Here is a 14,932-nt window from a genome sequence, read left to right as displayed (position 1 = left end):
AGCTGGTATTTACGCCCGACGTGCTGCAGGGGCACAGGCGTCAAGCCACAGGGGCTACAAAAAAAAAATGCTACGTTCTATGGTGCTGTGCGGCGATAGCGAATCACACACACACAGACAGTGCGTGTGTATGCTGCAGTTTGTTCTGGGATCCAAACTGCGGTCAACGGTAAACATTTCACTTCTCACAGAGTTGGCGACTATGCGGCAACAGCGATGTCCAAACTGCGACTGCCGGACTCTGATCAGCTGCAGGACACTGAGGCCGGTAAGCCCTGTTCGATGCGGGAGCAGTCGCGCTCGATGCCTGTAGAGGGCTTTGCGTGCTCGTGCTCATCTCGCGTCACGCGAGCAACTGTCGGTCGCTCTGCGATACAAAAAGGTTATAGTTGAGTCGCCGGGCACGTTGAGAAAGCCACAGTGGCCGCACATTGCCGTTGCCTTCCGGGACCGTGGGACCATGCGCAGGATATGAATATGATCGGATACAACTGATATTACTTCGCAATCCTTTGAAATCCTTTGAAAAATTTTCTCAACAAAAATTTGTCAGTTATAAGTGGCTCGTCTATGGGTCTTTATCTGAGCCTATTTCTTTTCACTCACTCGCTTGCTCTGGTGGTGGGCGTATGAAATGTTCAAAGGTCTCGCCGGCGCTGGAGTGACGGCTGTTTTGCATAGACTGCCAGCTTCAAGCTGCAGGAGAGTTTGAAAGGGCGGACGGCACAACTGTCGCAGCTGTACCCTCGAGGGAGGCCACCCCCAATAACAGCTTACATTACCAGAATGTTTGAGAAAAACTGATGCGCTTGATATGGCATCGAGCTCGCCCCTATTGTTCGCCTATTATTTGTAGTATAGTTAAGGTGTAAAGCTGCGTGTGTATGATGCCGTAGTGAGGAGCTACGGATTAATGTCGATCAGCTGGGGTTCTTTGACGTGCACTGACATCGCGACGCACACGCGTCTTTCATTCTGCATTTCACCTCCATCGAAATGCGACCACTGTGACCTTTGGCTCAGCAACCGTGACGTCACCCGTTCCCTCTCCGCAGCTTCTCTGCTGGGCATACTGAGCTTCGCCGACCCTCTGCGCCACGGCACCCCGGCGGAAGGCAGCAGCCGCCGTCCGCGGCGCAACCGAGGCTCGCGGCTGCTGCTGCAGCAAACATGGGCGATGCTGGTGTTTCAGGCGCTGCACAGCGTGCGCAACTGGGCCTTCACGTTGTCGCAGCTGCTGGTGCCGGTGTTCGTGGTCGCCTTCACACTCACCTGGATCGACAGCCTGCCCAAGGTGCACAAGCCGGGGCCCCGCGAGCTCGACATCAACCTGGTGTATAGCAGCGACGTGCCGTACGCCTTCCACGGAGGCGCCTCCGCGTCGCTCGCAAAGTGCTTCGCCAAGCAGTTCACCAGCAAGGTACACGATGAGAACCCCTGGCCGCACAGCAAGCCCCTAGGAGACGTCGGGAACTAACTGAGCTAAGAAATATTAGTGATGTGGATCTCGAAACGCTGTTTAACGATGAGTTCCTTCGCTGCCTCTGATTTTGTCGTGCTAAGGTTTCCCCCTTTATCCCATTCAAATTCTATGGTAATCTTGTGGAGGTTCCTTCAATTCCAGTCGACTAATATGTACAAAACAAACTCTACAGTTATAAAATCAAGCGTTTTACGTTTTAAGGCAAAGCCTAAGGTGCTATAGGCGAGGGCGAAACCTTACCAAGGAAAACTTGACTCTGTAGATATGTCCTACCAATGCATGCAAGACGAGAGAAAACGCTAAAGTACACTGTTCTTATCTAGAGAAAGGCCGTCCCGCGCCCATGACGGGAAGTTGTAGAGACCTGAGATGATTTTGGGGTTTGAAAACAGCTATGGTTAACTAGATGATGCTGGAAACCAGAGCGCAGTTTAGCCGGAGAGAAGGAAATCGCTATTATGATTTCGAAAAAAAAGAGACTATACGAGTTTCCGTCCTTCTGCCTATATCCCTCACCTCGGTCATTTTATGAGAGCATATAGATATTCCAGTGAACGGTATTTAGCGTGCGCAAGGACTCAAGCTAAGCAGCCAGGGGGTCACCGCTGACGCCGAAGGGGACTGTGTGCTGCCTACCGATGCCCCCCCCCCCCCCCCCCCCCCCCCGGCGACGGCATTACATTTGTTTATGGTCTCGTACGGCCAGGTGACCTCGATCCCGCTGGACGCCGGCAGCGTGGAGGGCTACCTGGTGAACGCGTCCGTGCTGGAAGGCAACGGCTTCCTCACGAGCACTCTGATCGCGGCCAGCTTCGAGGACCGGCAGGAGGGCGGCCGCGGCCGCTTGGCCCGGCTGCTCTTCAACAACCAGGTGTACCACACCCCGGCGCTGGCCCTGGCCGCCTTCCAGAGGGCGCTGCTGCACGAGGCTTTCCGCAACAAGTCGCTCAAGCTCACCGTGGTCAACCACCCGTTCCCAAGGGTGGTCGAGGAGAAGGTGCGGCCGTCGCACTCGGCGAATACGTAGCGCTGGTCGCACAAGATCTGCTTCTACGTATACCTCGAGGACCGCGGGAAAGCAGTACATGAATTAACGAACACCTAACACGAAATTGGCCGTTATGAGCCACAGCACCGAAAGCAAGGGACAATCTATACTTGTCCGAAAAATCTTGAGCTTTCTGCAAAACCGTCTTCGTCACTTCGCTTCAAAACCGAAATCAACTGGGAACAGATGGCACTTCGTTGCATCATCACGGTTCGCGTGAATAGCTTTTCGTGCTCTGCAGTATGAAGCACATTACTATTCACCTATGCACCGGTAATTAAGAGTCATCCCAAAGGGCACATTAGGTATATGGAGTTAATACTTTCTAACAGTAGTTGTTGATACTAAAAATTTCCAATTTAAGAACATTTTTAATGCGATAACATTAGAGTTGTCGTCGCATCAAAATCCCGCCAATTTCCGGTGTCACGAAATTCGTTGATTGGTCGAGAGAGGTCACATGACCTTGTGGCGTCATCCAAGCCTTCTCATTTGCAAACCTGCAAATGTCGGCCCCTTGGCAGCATAGCGAATACCTGCAAATGCATGAAACACTCGACGCGCAGACAAACATCCATGAGGCGGCACTGAAAACCATACATCATTCTGCGGCCAGTGGAAACTCCCCGGTCGCTTATCGCATCATACGCCAATTCTCAGTCCTCAAGGCAGCCACGTGAAAGCCCAAGCCATATCCAGGACCCTTAAACACTTCACAACGCCTGGGCCCGTCTACAGTCGAGTTCGTAACCCCTGGGGATCGGTACCTTTAAGCCTATCATCTCTCTTCTGGCTCTAGTCTGTCACTTCTCCGCAAGCTTGTCAGTGTACCGCGTTTTTTCAACAGAAATCACTCATTCAATCAGCGCCGGGTACAGAGCAATTGATCAGTAAGGCTGTCAGCAGCTCGTAGCACCAACTTCGACACGAATCGGAAATACCCGCAACCCGCTTGTCATGGCTTGTAGTATCAAACCGTAGAGTAGTGACGTGAGCGCCCTGCGAGCTTCGGGCGCGCTATTGCGTGCAGCAGCAACACGACTGAGCTCGCGCTGCCCCCCTCGCAGTCCAACAAGCTGATCACAGTGCACCGCGAGAGCTTCCAGATCGGCCAGCAGACCATCTTCGGCACTTCGTTCCTCATCGCCAGCTTCTCGGTGTTCCTGGTGCTGGACCACGTGAGCAACTCGCGCCACCTGCAGCGCATCTCGGGCCTCAACATGATCGCCTACTGGCTCGCCTACGCCATCTGGTCGTCGCTGCTCTACTGCGCCTCCTGCCTGCTAGTCATGCTCACCTTCCGCCTCTTCAACACCCAGGGCTTCACCGCGGCCGAGGAGCAGGGTGCGTGCGCCTCGCGCTGCAGTTAGCCTACGTTACATGTCCGGCCGGCAAGCGCATACGTGCAAGCGATGGTTGCGATGAAGTACGTAGGGAAAGTTTGTCCAAGCATGATTGATAGCTTCCTCAACACTACATACATATATTCCACCCCTTGTGTATTAAGGCGAAAGCCTTTTATGGCTAATACTCGCGGTGTTCGTCCGTGCTCTGGAATCACTGTGGCTCTCCTCCGCTCAGCGGCGCAACCTCCTCCCCTTCTTAGCAACCAGCGAACCCGGGGAGGGGGGGGGGGGGGGGGGTTGCAGCTGCGCATATCAACCATGACGTCACACAGTAGCGGTAGAACGAGCGCGCGCGCGTCGGCGGTGACAGCTGCACCGCCGCTCCTTCACCAGACGTCTCGTTGCAGTCGAGTGAGTGAGACGCATGACTCCGAAGCGGCCCAGTGATTCCGCGCCAAGCGTTTCGGGGAAGCGGCAGCGAACGCCGGATTCCCCCAACACCAAACGCCTGAAGAACAAGGCGGAAATGAGCATGCGACGACTGAACATGTCACCAGATGCGAAATCAACGGAGGCAGAACGAACGAGGCTTTAGCCAAGCACACTTCTGGCTCGCCGGCTTCTGGCTCGCATAATCTCGCTGTTGACGTTTAAACCTCCACTAGGGTTTTCGTCCACGCAATACCGTCGCTTTCGATGGCAACGTCGTGTCTTAACCCATTTTATTTCAGCGGTCATGTTCCTGCTCTTCTTCTACTTCGGCTTCGCGCGGCTGCCCACCATCGCCGCCCTGTCGTTTTGCTTCCGCACCCACACGGCCGCCTACGTCCGGATCGGCACCGTCTTCTTCGCCGTGGGTACGCTCACGCGAAGCACGATATGTACAAACACGCGAGTACATACCATGTGTTTCAGGAAAGCCCGCCACTAATTTTTAAAATAGCCTTTTTGAAATCGCACTATGGCTTCTGCGTCAATATAATAGTTTTGGCGGATGTCAGAAAACAGGTGAATCATGTTAACTATTAAGTACATTCTAATTGCATATTTTTAACTATTAGAGATGGGCACCTGGTCGCATTTTTTTCTAACCACTGGCAATAGTCTTATCTTTTTTTAGAGTTTCGAAAACAAGCTATTACCTTTAGCGCTGTGGCTCAACAATTTTGCACATTTCTCGCTCGAATCAAAAACCGCGCGCGCCGGTAGTGTGCGCATAGCAATGTCGATCGAATCTCTTCACTCTGCTGCGGTGCATGTGTCACGTGACCTTTTCTACCCCGCCCGCGCTACATGGTCTGAGCTGGTCGCCGCTGCTCACTGCTTCTGCCGAGGCGGGGACGGGAAGGTCGCGTTGCACATACGCCAACACTGGTATTGCTGCGGTGTAGAAGCCAACATTTTATGTCTAAAAAAAAAATTGAAAATTAGTGGCGGGCTTCCCTGAAGCGCCTGGTGTAGTATTGTAGTAGTAGTAGTAGTAGTAGTAGTAGTAGTAGTAGTAGTAGTAGTAGTAGTAGTAGTAGTAGTAGACTTCGGCCATAATTTGCAGGCCGAGCATGTCGACCGCCTGGGCGACCAGAAGTCGCTTCTTCCTCCCCTTCGGCGCCAAGCCAGTCGAGCCAGGTGGTGATGGATAGAGAACGTGTGGGGTAGGAACCCTACTTCTGAGCAGCCGGGCGATAGGAGAGGCAATGGGCCAGGTCCACATAGATACAGGGGCAGTTGGGACAGGAAGGGTCCGATGGATAGCGATAGAGAAAGAGGCGAGATGGGGTGATGACTGCATTCATTTGGATGTGCCGAAAAAGGCGAGCCTCCGACACCGTGAGTGATGGATGAGGGGGACATCTGGCGTGTATGTGCCGTCTGCGGGACAGGATGGGGCAATAACGTCTTCTCTCCCCTGGCTCACCAAGGCGTGTGCGGCCTGGTGTCCGTGGCGGTGCTCGAGTGGCAGGGCTCTGCATCCCTGGCGGACCTGGTGAGGATCGTAGACGCCCTGTTCTCGTACACGCTGCCCCTGTACGCGTTGGGCCGCTCCTTCTGCCGCCTGTACCGCAACGCGCACTTCAACATCGTGTGCAACGACTTCTACACGCAGAGCGTCCTCTGCGAGATCGCGCCCAACCGGGCGCGCTACTGCTGCAAGGGTGAGAAACTGGCGAAGAACGCCGATAATTCAAACACGAAAGGAGCCGGAAGTCTGTTTGAATTCTGTTGGAATCGCGGTCGGGATCCCCGGGCGTGGCGTGAATTCGCATGAACTGGAAGTTTCAAGTTAATCAATTCGGATTAACAGTAGGATTCCGCTGTATATTCCCGCTCTTTGCAGTGTTTCTCCAACCGGGAATTTTTTTCCCCTTCGGGGAACTTAAGACGTAAAATGTGACTAGAAAGGAACCTTTGTGGAGTTTCAGAAAAATTGAACAACCAAAATTTGCTATCTTTTTTTCACATTTCTGGGTTTTTTATGCTTCTTCAGTGAAAAGGGGCCAGAAATAAGGATTCTGGCGTCTTTTCGGTTACGGCGTGAAACATCACTACCTCCTATAGCTCGAGGCTGGAATATAGAATCGCTATATGGGACTGGCGCGAATATTCTCGATTGTGCGAGAAATGATTAGGAACCATTGGTGGAAAGCAAGGGTATGAGCCCGCCTGCATACTGCACAGGTTTAGGCAAATGAGCCAGGATTTAAAAAAAGAGCTGGGTATTACTATGGAGGGTATGAAATTGAAGCTCTGTTAATACTGGTCGCCTAGGGCACGCTGAGGTGTTATGTTATTTCATGCTAACTTAAACCGTCACAGGTACACTCAGACGTTTCTCTTTGAATGTGGCGCGACTTCAGAACAAACCGCAAGTAGCAATTTTTTAAAGGGTCGATTTATTATTGGTATTTTTTGCCGTGCCTAAGTTAGCACCATGATCTTTTACTATGCTAGTGGTTTCGGGTTCTTCCTTCGGGTTAAAAGAATATCAGGTATGTTGCTACTATACACTTCTAGTCATAATCATGGTTAAGACGCAAAGAGAACAAAGACGACAGAGAGGAGACAAGTCTGAGATTATGCTTCCTACAGAGGCTGGAGAAAACACGCTATATAATAAATACATTTTTTCATGAGTTTGTCTCCACATGTTGCACAACATTATAATAAAATCTTCTCTTGTATTTTCAGCAGTTGATAACTTAGACAGTTAATTATAAAGCATTGATATTTAATTGACGTTGCATGAGGTTCAAAGACTAATCGAAGACTGGCCTTTCATTAGAATAGTAAATGTAAGGTTTGTTGAACCCCACTTAAGTAAAAATTCAGGGGGCACTTTGACTGTCTAAAGTGGGTAGAGGCGGAAGCGTTTTCCGCACCACCTTCGCTGTTTCTGTGGCACTGGTGGCGTCACATATAATTGAGTACTAATTATTAAGTGATGACAAATCACTAATTAATGGTTAATTACTGATTAATGCCTGAATACTAATTAACTGCAAATTAATGTTGCTTAAGCTTCGCCTTTAGGAGTGGAACGCGACAGCACGTTGTAGCGCTGCCAGGGAGTCCACGGAACGCCACCACCCGTTCGGCGCGATGCCTTGCCCTTTGAACGCAACGCTTTTTGAGGAAAGGAAATGGCGCAGTAATTCTCTGTCATCTCGGTGGACACCTGAACCGCACCGTAGAGGAAGGGAGGAAGTGGGAGTGAAAGAAGATAGATAAAGAGGAGCCGTAATGAAGAAAATGAAAATTGTATTTGAGGAAAGGAAATTACGCAGTAACTGTCTCACAAAATTCAGGGGGGCACTTTTTTGACCTAAAGTGTGGTCACTGATGTGTGGTTAAGATGTTAAGCTTCGCACCTAAGAGTGGAACGCGACAGAGTCTTGCAACGCTGCCAAGGAGTCCACAGAACGCCATCGCCCATTCGGTTCTACGCCTTGCTCGTCGGTAAATTGGTTTTTGAGGAAAGGAAATGTATCTGTCTCTCATTTGTCGGTGGACACCTAAACCTCTCCGGAAGGGAATGGAGGAGGATGAGAGTGAGTGAAGACACCGTATTCACTAGACGCGCCTTTGTTCATTCCAAACCATCGAGCTGGCATGGCGCTGGCAATAAAGACAAAAAAAGCTGGCATGGCGCTGTGGATAGCATGCTCGTCTCTCACGCCGAAGACCGGGGTTCGATTCCTGAGCTCGACTAATTTCTTAATCGGTTTTATTTATTTATATGGCCTGACTAGTAAAGCTAATTAGGCTAATTAAGTAATTAAGAAATTAACTAAGCTCAGTCCTACTTACTTGGAGCATCACTATACGATCCCTTCAATTGGTTGCATGGTTACTAGCCAAAGTACAATTGACCCCGTTTGAAATTCGCGCACTGTGACGTCACGACCGTTTCCACCAACTGAAAAGCGTGACATTTTCTGTCGACAACTGCTGCTTACAACGATGAGACATTAAAGGCTTCCGCCTTAAAAGAACAACCTGGAGGCGCGGCGTTGCCGTTTCTCGGATCTCCTCCGCTGCAGTTCCCTCAACGGCCGTTCCATTTTTTTTCAGCTTTTCTGTCTCTTTTAAGCGCCGTCCTGAAACTACTACTACTACTTGTGGCTACGTGGGGGATGGATGGATGGAAACAACTTTATTACACCAAAAAAAAAATAAAAATCTTCCAGGGTGGTCCCCTACTGGTCCAGGAGTCCACGGGCTTGCGCTTCACGTAAAGCCCGATCCACTAGCCATTTCTGGCCGGCGGGCTGAGCGGTCCGTAAAGCAGCCTCCCAGGAAGAATGAGTGGGATTGGGGATGGGGAGTACTGCCTTTGGGGAAGGACATTCCCAAAGGTAATGGAAAAGTGTAGATCTGGGCACGCCACAGGTGGTACAATCAGGTGGAAAGGTGGGATGAAAGCATGAGAGACGGTGGGGGGAAATAAAACAGCCTGTCTGTAATTGCCGCCATGTGGCGCTGGATGAGGGCGACAAGGTACTGTGGGGTGGTGGCAGTGTCATGCGGCTGAGTTTGTAGAATGTTGTAATTTGATGATATGTATACAGGACCGATGTAGCCTCGTTCGCAGGGTTGGGTGCCTGATCATCCGGGGTCCGGGAGGAGAGTTCTCGGGCCAGCGCATGAACGCGCTCATTACCGGGGATCGAGGCATGCCCAGGGACCCACGACAGAGTAACCGTTCGGTCGAGAGGGGTGACTGTGGCAAGAATACGATGTGTTGTCGGCGTCGCCACGCCCTTTAGGTAGTGGCGGTACGCGGCCTGGGAATCAGTGCAAATTTCGGTTATGTTTGTGTTGTGTCCCCTTATTGCTTTTGTGTGTGTGCGCCCCCGCGTCCTCCTCCTAACGACCACTCGCATCCTCCTCCTAACGATCACTTGCCCTTCGTCGCACGCTGTCGCCAGATGCCCCCCCACGGTGCGCCCCCGCACCCTCCTCCTGTTCTGGGAAGCCACTCCCTCCCGTGGACGCTTCTCCGCTCCCTCCTTTCTTCGGGCGGCCAGTTCGGCTCCTGCCTCGGTCGACGCTGGTCGCACCCTCATCGGCTTTAAATAAACGAAGTCTTAAAGTACCGTGTGCGTCTTTCGCTGCATTCAACACAGCGACCGGACACGACAGTGGCGACGAGAAAGTGGATTCGACCCGCGCTACGCAACGCTATTGACAAGCCATGGCTACGCGAGGGTTTCCCAATCAGATACCAGAATTCAACGGCTCATCGTGGTCATCGTGGGTTGGACGCCTTCAGTTCTACTTTGAAGCTAACAACATCACAGACCCAGCCTTGAAGAGGGCCAACCTGCTGACGCTGTGCGGGGAGCAGACCTACGATACTGTCTGCGCCCTTATTCAGCCAAGCACACCAGCGGCAGTGTCTTACGACGACATCGTAAAAGCGCTGCAAAAGCACTACGACCCAAGGCCATCCGAGGTCTACAGCCGGGCTCGCTTCCAACGACGAGATCAACTGGGAGGAGAAACTGTGAGCGCCTACGTAGCCGCGCTCAAGAAGCTCGCTGCCGACTGCAATTTTGGAACGCTGTCGACAACAGCTACCGGGCAGGAGGGAGACGCAGCTTCTTCTGCTAACACCACCATGCTTCCCTTGGACGTGATGTTACGCGACAGATTTGTGTGCGGACTGAGTGACGAGTCACTGCAGCAGCGCCTGTTCGCTGAGAAGGACCTCACATTCAGCAAAGCTTACGACATCGCCGTTCGAGCGGAGAGCGCCGGTCACCAGCAGAGAGGGATTCGCCGGAACACCGAGCCGGTACACCAGACAAGCAACCAGGTGCGCAAGCCTTCTGTTGTTGTTAAATCGGTCAAAAAGGCACAACGCTGCTGGCGGTGTGACGACCAACACAACCCCCAGGGATGTCGATTCCAGTCAGCCACGTGTAATTTTTGCCACAAGCGAGGGCATATCGAAAGAGCATGCATTACGAAACGGAGACTTGCCAAGATAAAGTCACCTTCCCAGCCTAATCACAGCGTCAACGCCTCAGAGAATACGCCGCTATCTGATCTCCATGGAACAACATCAGCAACACCATCTGTGTTGTACGACCTGAACACCATGAATCTCGGCACGCGACCGAAGATTTTTACAGAAGTAAGCGTACATCACCAGCTGATTAAGTTCGAGGTGGACTCCGGCGCAGCCTGTACTCTGATCAGTGAGGACACGTTCCGAACTTCATGGCCATCTGACGCACCCGCCCTGCAACAAGACGACACGCACCTGCGAACGTGGTCAGGACAGAATCTGCCACTATTGGGCTCTGCCAACGTGCAGGTTAACTACAACGGCCAGACCCATACGCTACCTCTGCTTGTTGTGAAGGGCACAGGATCAAGCCTTCTAGGGAGAAATTGGTTTTCTCCACTAGGCGTGATGAAATGGAGTAAACATCAAAACGCCGATGCGCTAAGCCGTCTGCCACTAGACGCAACTGTTGACGAACCATTTCCACCAGGAGACGTTCTGATGTTCGAAGCACTGCCAGAACCTCCGCTTACAGCAGGCACAGTTGCAGCATCTACGCAGAAGTGCGCAGCTCTCCGGCTAGTTTACACAGCTGTTCAACAAGGCAACGTGCATAAACTCAAAGGGGACAACTTCGACGCTTACCGCAGGCGAGCTACAGAGTTGAGCACCCATCGCGGCTGCATCATATTTGGGTCCCGAGTTGTGATGCCGAGAGAACTACGCGCACAAGCTATGTCTCTCATCCACGCCGGACATCGGGGCATCGTTGCAATGAAAAAGTGTGCCAGAAGCTACATGTGGTGGCCTGGCATTGACAACGACATCGAAACAGTGGTGCGAGAATGCAAGCCTTGCCAGAGCAGCCGGAGCGCCCCGCCGAAAGCTCCTGTCCCAGAATGGGAAAAGCCAGACACACCATGGCACACACTGCACATTGATTTTGCAGGACCAATTGAGGGCTGCACTTTCCTTGTGGTCGTAGATGCCTACACAAAGTGGCTTGAGATAAGGCAAATGGGACAGACGACTTCGGCAGCAGTCATTGACAACCTCCGATCACTATTTGCAACGTTCGGCCTGCCGCGCAAGGTAGTGTCGGACAACGGAACACCGTTTGTGTCTGCGGAGACCCGATCAAAACGCACGACAGAATTTTTTGTCGCGTATCTGTCGCGCGACAAAATTTTGTGTCGCGCGACAAGCTCTCTTGTAGTGCATTGTGTCGTGCGACAGGGGCTCGTGTCGTGGGTTCTTTCTCGCGACAAAAGTGTTTGTAGTGGGTTCTGTCGCACGACAGTCATCATTCCTGTATTTTGTAGTGTGCAGAAGGTGCCTGTCGCAGGATTTGTCGCGCGACAGGTTTCTGTCGTAGGTGCTGTCGTGCTTCAGGGAGAGTCGTGCCGCGCGACAGGGCCTGCGTGCCTCGACAGAGTTGCCTGTCGCGGGTTCAGTCGCGCGACACTACAGCCTGTCGAGGTATCTGTCTTGCGACAGATACCTGTCGTGGGTCTGTCTTGCGACAGATACCTGTCGTGGGTTCTGTCTTGGGACAAATATCTGTCGTGGGTTCTGTCTTGGGAAAAATATTTGTCGAGGCAAGTGTCGTGTTAGAGGTTGCAGTCGATGGTAATTGTGGTTTTCTACAGAAATCTCGAATTTCTGTAGCGCCATCGTGGGATAGTGATAGGCGGACATTCACCAATTTCGTGTTAAATCGCTTGCACTTTGGCGAGCCACGAAGACGATGCGACTTGCTTTGATCGATTGGCGACGATCATCGAGGGAATTAAATGAAGTGTTAATTCACAAAAGCGACTCGAGTTTGCAACTCGCTTCCCTACCTAGCTACCGGCCGCACGAAAATTGGCGGGGATGAGAGGCGCCGCTCGCAATCAATCTTCCCTTCAGTTCGCACATGACAGTGTGAGCGTATGCTCCAGCGCATACGCACCAGCATATGCACCAGCGAGAATGCTAGCGGTGCCTGTGAATGACGCAGTGCTTGCGGTAGAGGCATGCTGCGAGCCACGCGAGCGTCTTCATTCCATCCGGCGCGAGCATGACGAATAGCGCTACTGAAGGTCAGTGTACTCGTGGCTGCTGTGACCTGTGCGTCTCGCAACATACTGTACCCACTACCACATGCGGAGAAAAGGCTAAGGTCACATATACGCGTCGCTTAACGTCACGTAATGAGAGTAACCTGATGGCGAAAAAGCTGGAAGATTACTCGCAGTAATCGTCCTGCTATCACAAAGGCAGCATGTATGTTACGCACGCATGACCTGTTGCCTGTATAAATGATCAAGGCGACTCCCATATCAAGTTTCCACGTTTCAGTTTTTAGCCGCGCATGCTGCAAGATCATCATAAAATATGAAAAAAAATATATATATATTCTTACGTACGACTTCGTTCATTGCTTCCATTGAAAATTTCATGACAGTGACACAACCATCTCGCTAAATATAGAGAACAGCGTACGAATCCTAAGGCCCAGTACAGCCTTGAGCGTGTTTGAACACGGACGCCTAGAAAGGGCGCGCGCGTGGACCGTTGCGTCGCGCCTGCGCTGTAATTTCCCGGAGGAGCAAGAACCCGAATATTTGCCAGTCGACGTGGCGTTACCCCGCGACGCCAAGGATTGGGTGGCGAGTTCTGCGACATGAAGTCGCGCCGCAAGAATTCGGTCAGTGAGTGACTTACCCATGAGGATGTATTAGTTCGGGGCTCCCCCTCCGTGACCAAGGGGCTTAATTAACTCGCGCGAACTCTGTGACTCCCTACTGTAAACGTGCGTTTAATGTCCATTCACACTCGCAATAGCAAAGGCCATGCGGCCAGCAGTCGCTTGCGATCGGGCAGCAGCTCCACGACACTTCCTCACACCTACAAGAGTGACCTGCAGCTCGCCTGCTCGTTTGATTCTCACGTGAAATGACAAGTCTTGGGACTGACGTCAGTCGATCGCGAGCTTTGGTTCAGTCTCCTGCGCCCTCGCGCCTCGTCCTCTAGAGTGTTCTGGTCCCTCACGCTCGGTCCACTAAAGTGTTCTGGTCCCTCGCTATTAACAGTGTGCTACGACAACCTGAGCGAAGAGTAGAATGTCGGGGCGGTTTTGACGTGCGCCACTGCCATGCAAGCGTAAGGGCGCTCTTCTCGGGACCGGCCTGCCAGCCTGGAAGCCGGCGTCAGAAAAATTCACTGGTATTGTTTGTTCACGTCCATTTACTAAGCTCTGGGATAGAGTATCGTTAGCCAATATCGAGTTGTTGGTAGAAGCGATAACAGCAAAACAAATTTTCTCCCACAGCCGCTTCTGCTGCCCATTGCAGCTCGCCTGGCTTCTGCTAGCTCTGCTCCTGAAGGGGTCGCGGAAACCGAGCTTATTAAGGCGGAAGCCTTTAATGCCTCATCCTTGTAAGCAGGAGCTGTCGACAGAAAATGTCACGCTTTTCAGTTGGTCGAAACGGGCGTAACGTCACAGTGCGCGAATTTCAAACGAGGCCAATTGTACTTTGGGTACTGACCATGCAACCAAATAAAGGGATCGTATAGTGATGCTCCAAGTAAGATTGAGTTTAGTTAATTGCTTACTTAACCAATTAGTCCAATTAACCTTTCTTGTCAGCCCAGATAAATAAATAAAACCGAGTAAGACATTGGCCGAGCTTGGGAATCGAACCCCGGTCTCCGGAGTGCGAGTCGAGCACGCTACCACTTCGCCATGCCAGCTCGATGGTTTGGAATGAACAAAGGTGCGTCTAATGAACACGGTGTCTTCGTTCACTCCCATCTTCCTCCCTTCTCTTCCGGCGAGGTTTAGGTGTCCACCGAGATATGAGAGACAGATACATTTCCTTTCCTCAAAAACCAATTTACTGACGAGCAAGGCGTATTTGTCCGCGTTTCAGATTGGTCCAAATTGTCGTGATGTCACCACGCGCGAATTTTGACGGGTGTCCACCGAAATATGTGAGACAGTTACTGCGCAACTTTCTTTCGTCAAATACAATTTTCGACTAGTGTCTACTGAGATATGCGAGACAGTTAATGCGTAATTTCCTTTCCTCAAATACAATTTTCATTTTCTTCATTACGGCCCTTCTTTCTTCTTTCACTCCACTTCCTCCCTTCCTGTACAGTGCGGCTCAGGTGTCCACCGAGACGACAGAGAATTACTGCGCCATTTCCTTTCCTTAAAAAGCGTTGCGTTCAAAGGGCAAGGCATCGCGCCGAACGGGTGGTGGCGTTCAATGGACTCCGTGGCAGCGCTACAACACGCTGTCGCGTTCCACTCCTAAAGGCGAAGCTTAAGCGTCATTAATTGGCAGTTAATTAATGAACAAACAAAATGTGAAGTGAACAATCGCGTAGCAGAATGCAGCACTCAGGCTTTCGCCTTTCAGCACTTTAGCCGCTAAAGTTCCTCGTAATCTTTTTCACTATGACGCGGGGCTCACAGTAAAACGGTGGCGAGGGTAGCACCTCAGTGCTAGCCAGTTCCGAATCGCACTCAGCTTAGGCGTCGATGTGCAATC

General features: G+C 51.7%; 1 protein-coding gene across 3 annotated transcripts in view; it reads left to right on the top strand.

Annotated features, from left to right (window-relative positions):
- Positions 1–14,932, top strand: part of LOC149341584 (phospholipid-transporting ATPase ABCA3-like) — a 69,155-nt gene that overhangs the window by 16,564 nt on the left and 37,659 nt on the right. For 2 of the 3 annotated variants that reach the window (XR_016282940.1, XM_089543679.1), the window contains 6 exons: positions 192–268; positions 1,056–1,420; positions 2,190–2,480; positions 3,599–3,875; positions 4,609–4,734; positions 5,797–6,030. Coding sequence is in view for 2 of the 3 variants with exons in the window: in XM_089543679.1 (XP_089399805.1) it covers positions 192–268; positions 1,056–1,420; positions 2,190–2,480; positions 3,599–3,875; positions 4,609–4,734; positions 5,797–6,030 (1,370 nt within the window). In the remaining variant the exon portion in view is untranslated. The remainder of the gene's footprint in view (positions 1–191; positions 269–1,055; positions 1,421–2,189; positions 2,481–3,598; positions 3,876–4,608; positions 4,735–5,796; positions 6,031–14,932) is intronic. The other variant, XM_089543678.1, reaches the window with a different exon arrangement.

The sequence above is a fragment of the Amblyomma mixtum genome, chromosome 5 (genome assembly GCF_055824585.1).
Source record: "Amblyomma mixtum isolate Tamu chromosome 5, ASM5582458v1, whole genome shotgun sequence".
NCBI classification, from domain to species: domain Eukaryota; kingdom Metazoa; phylum Arthropoda; class Arachnida; order Ixodida; family Ixodidae; genus Amblyomma; species Amblyomma mixtum.
Note: the sequence above shows the minus strand (reverse complement) of the source record. Positions and strands in the feature narration are given on the sequence as shown.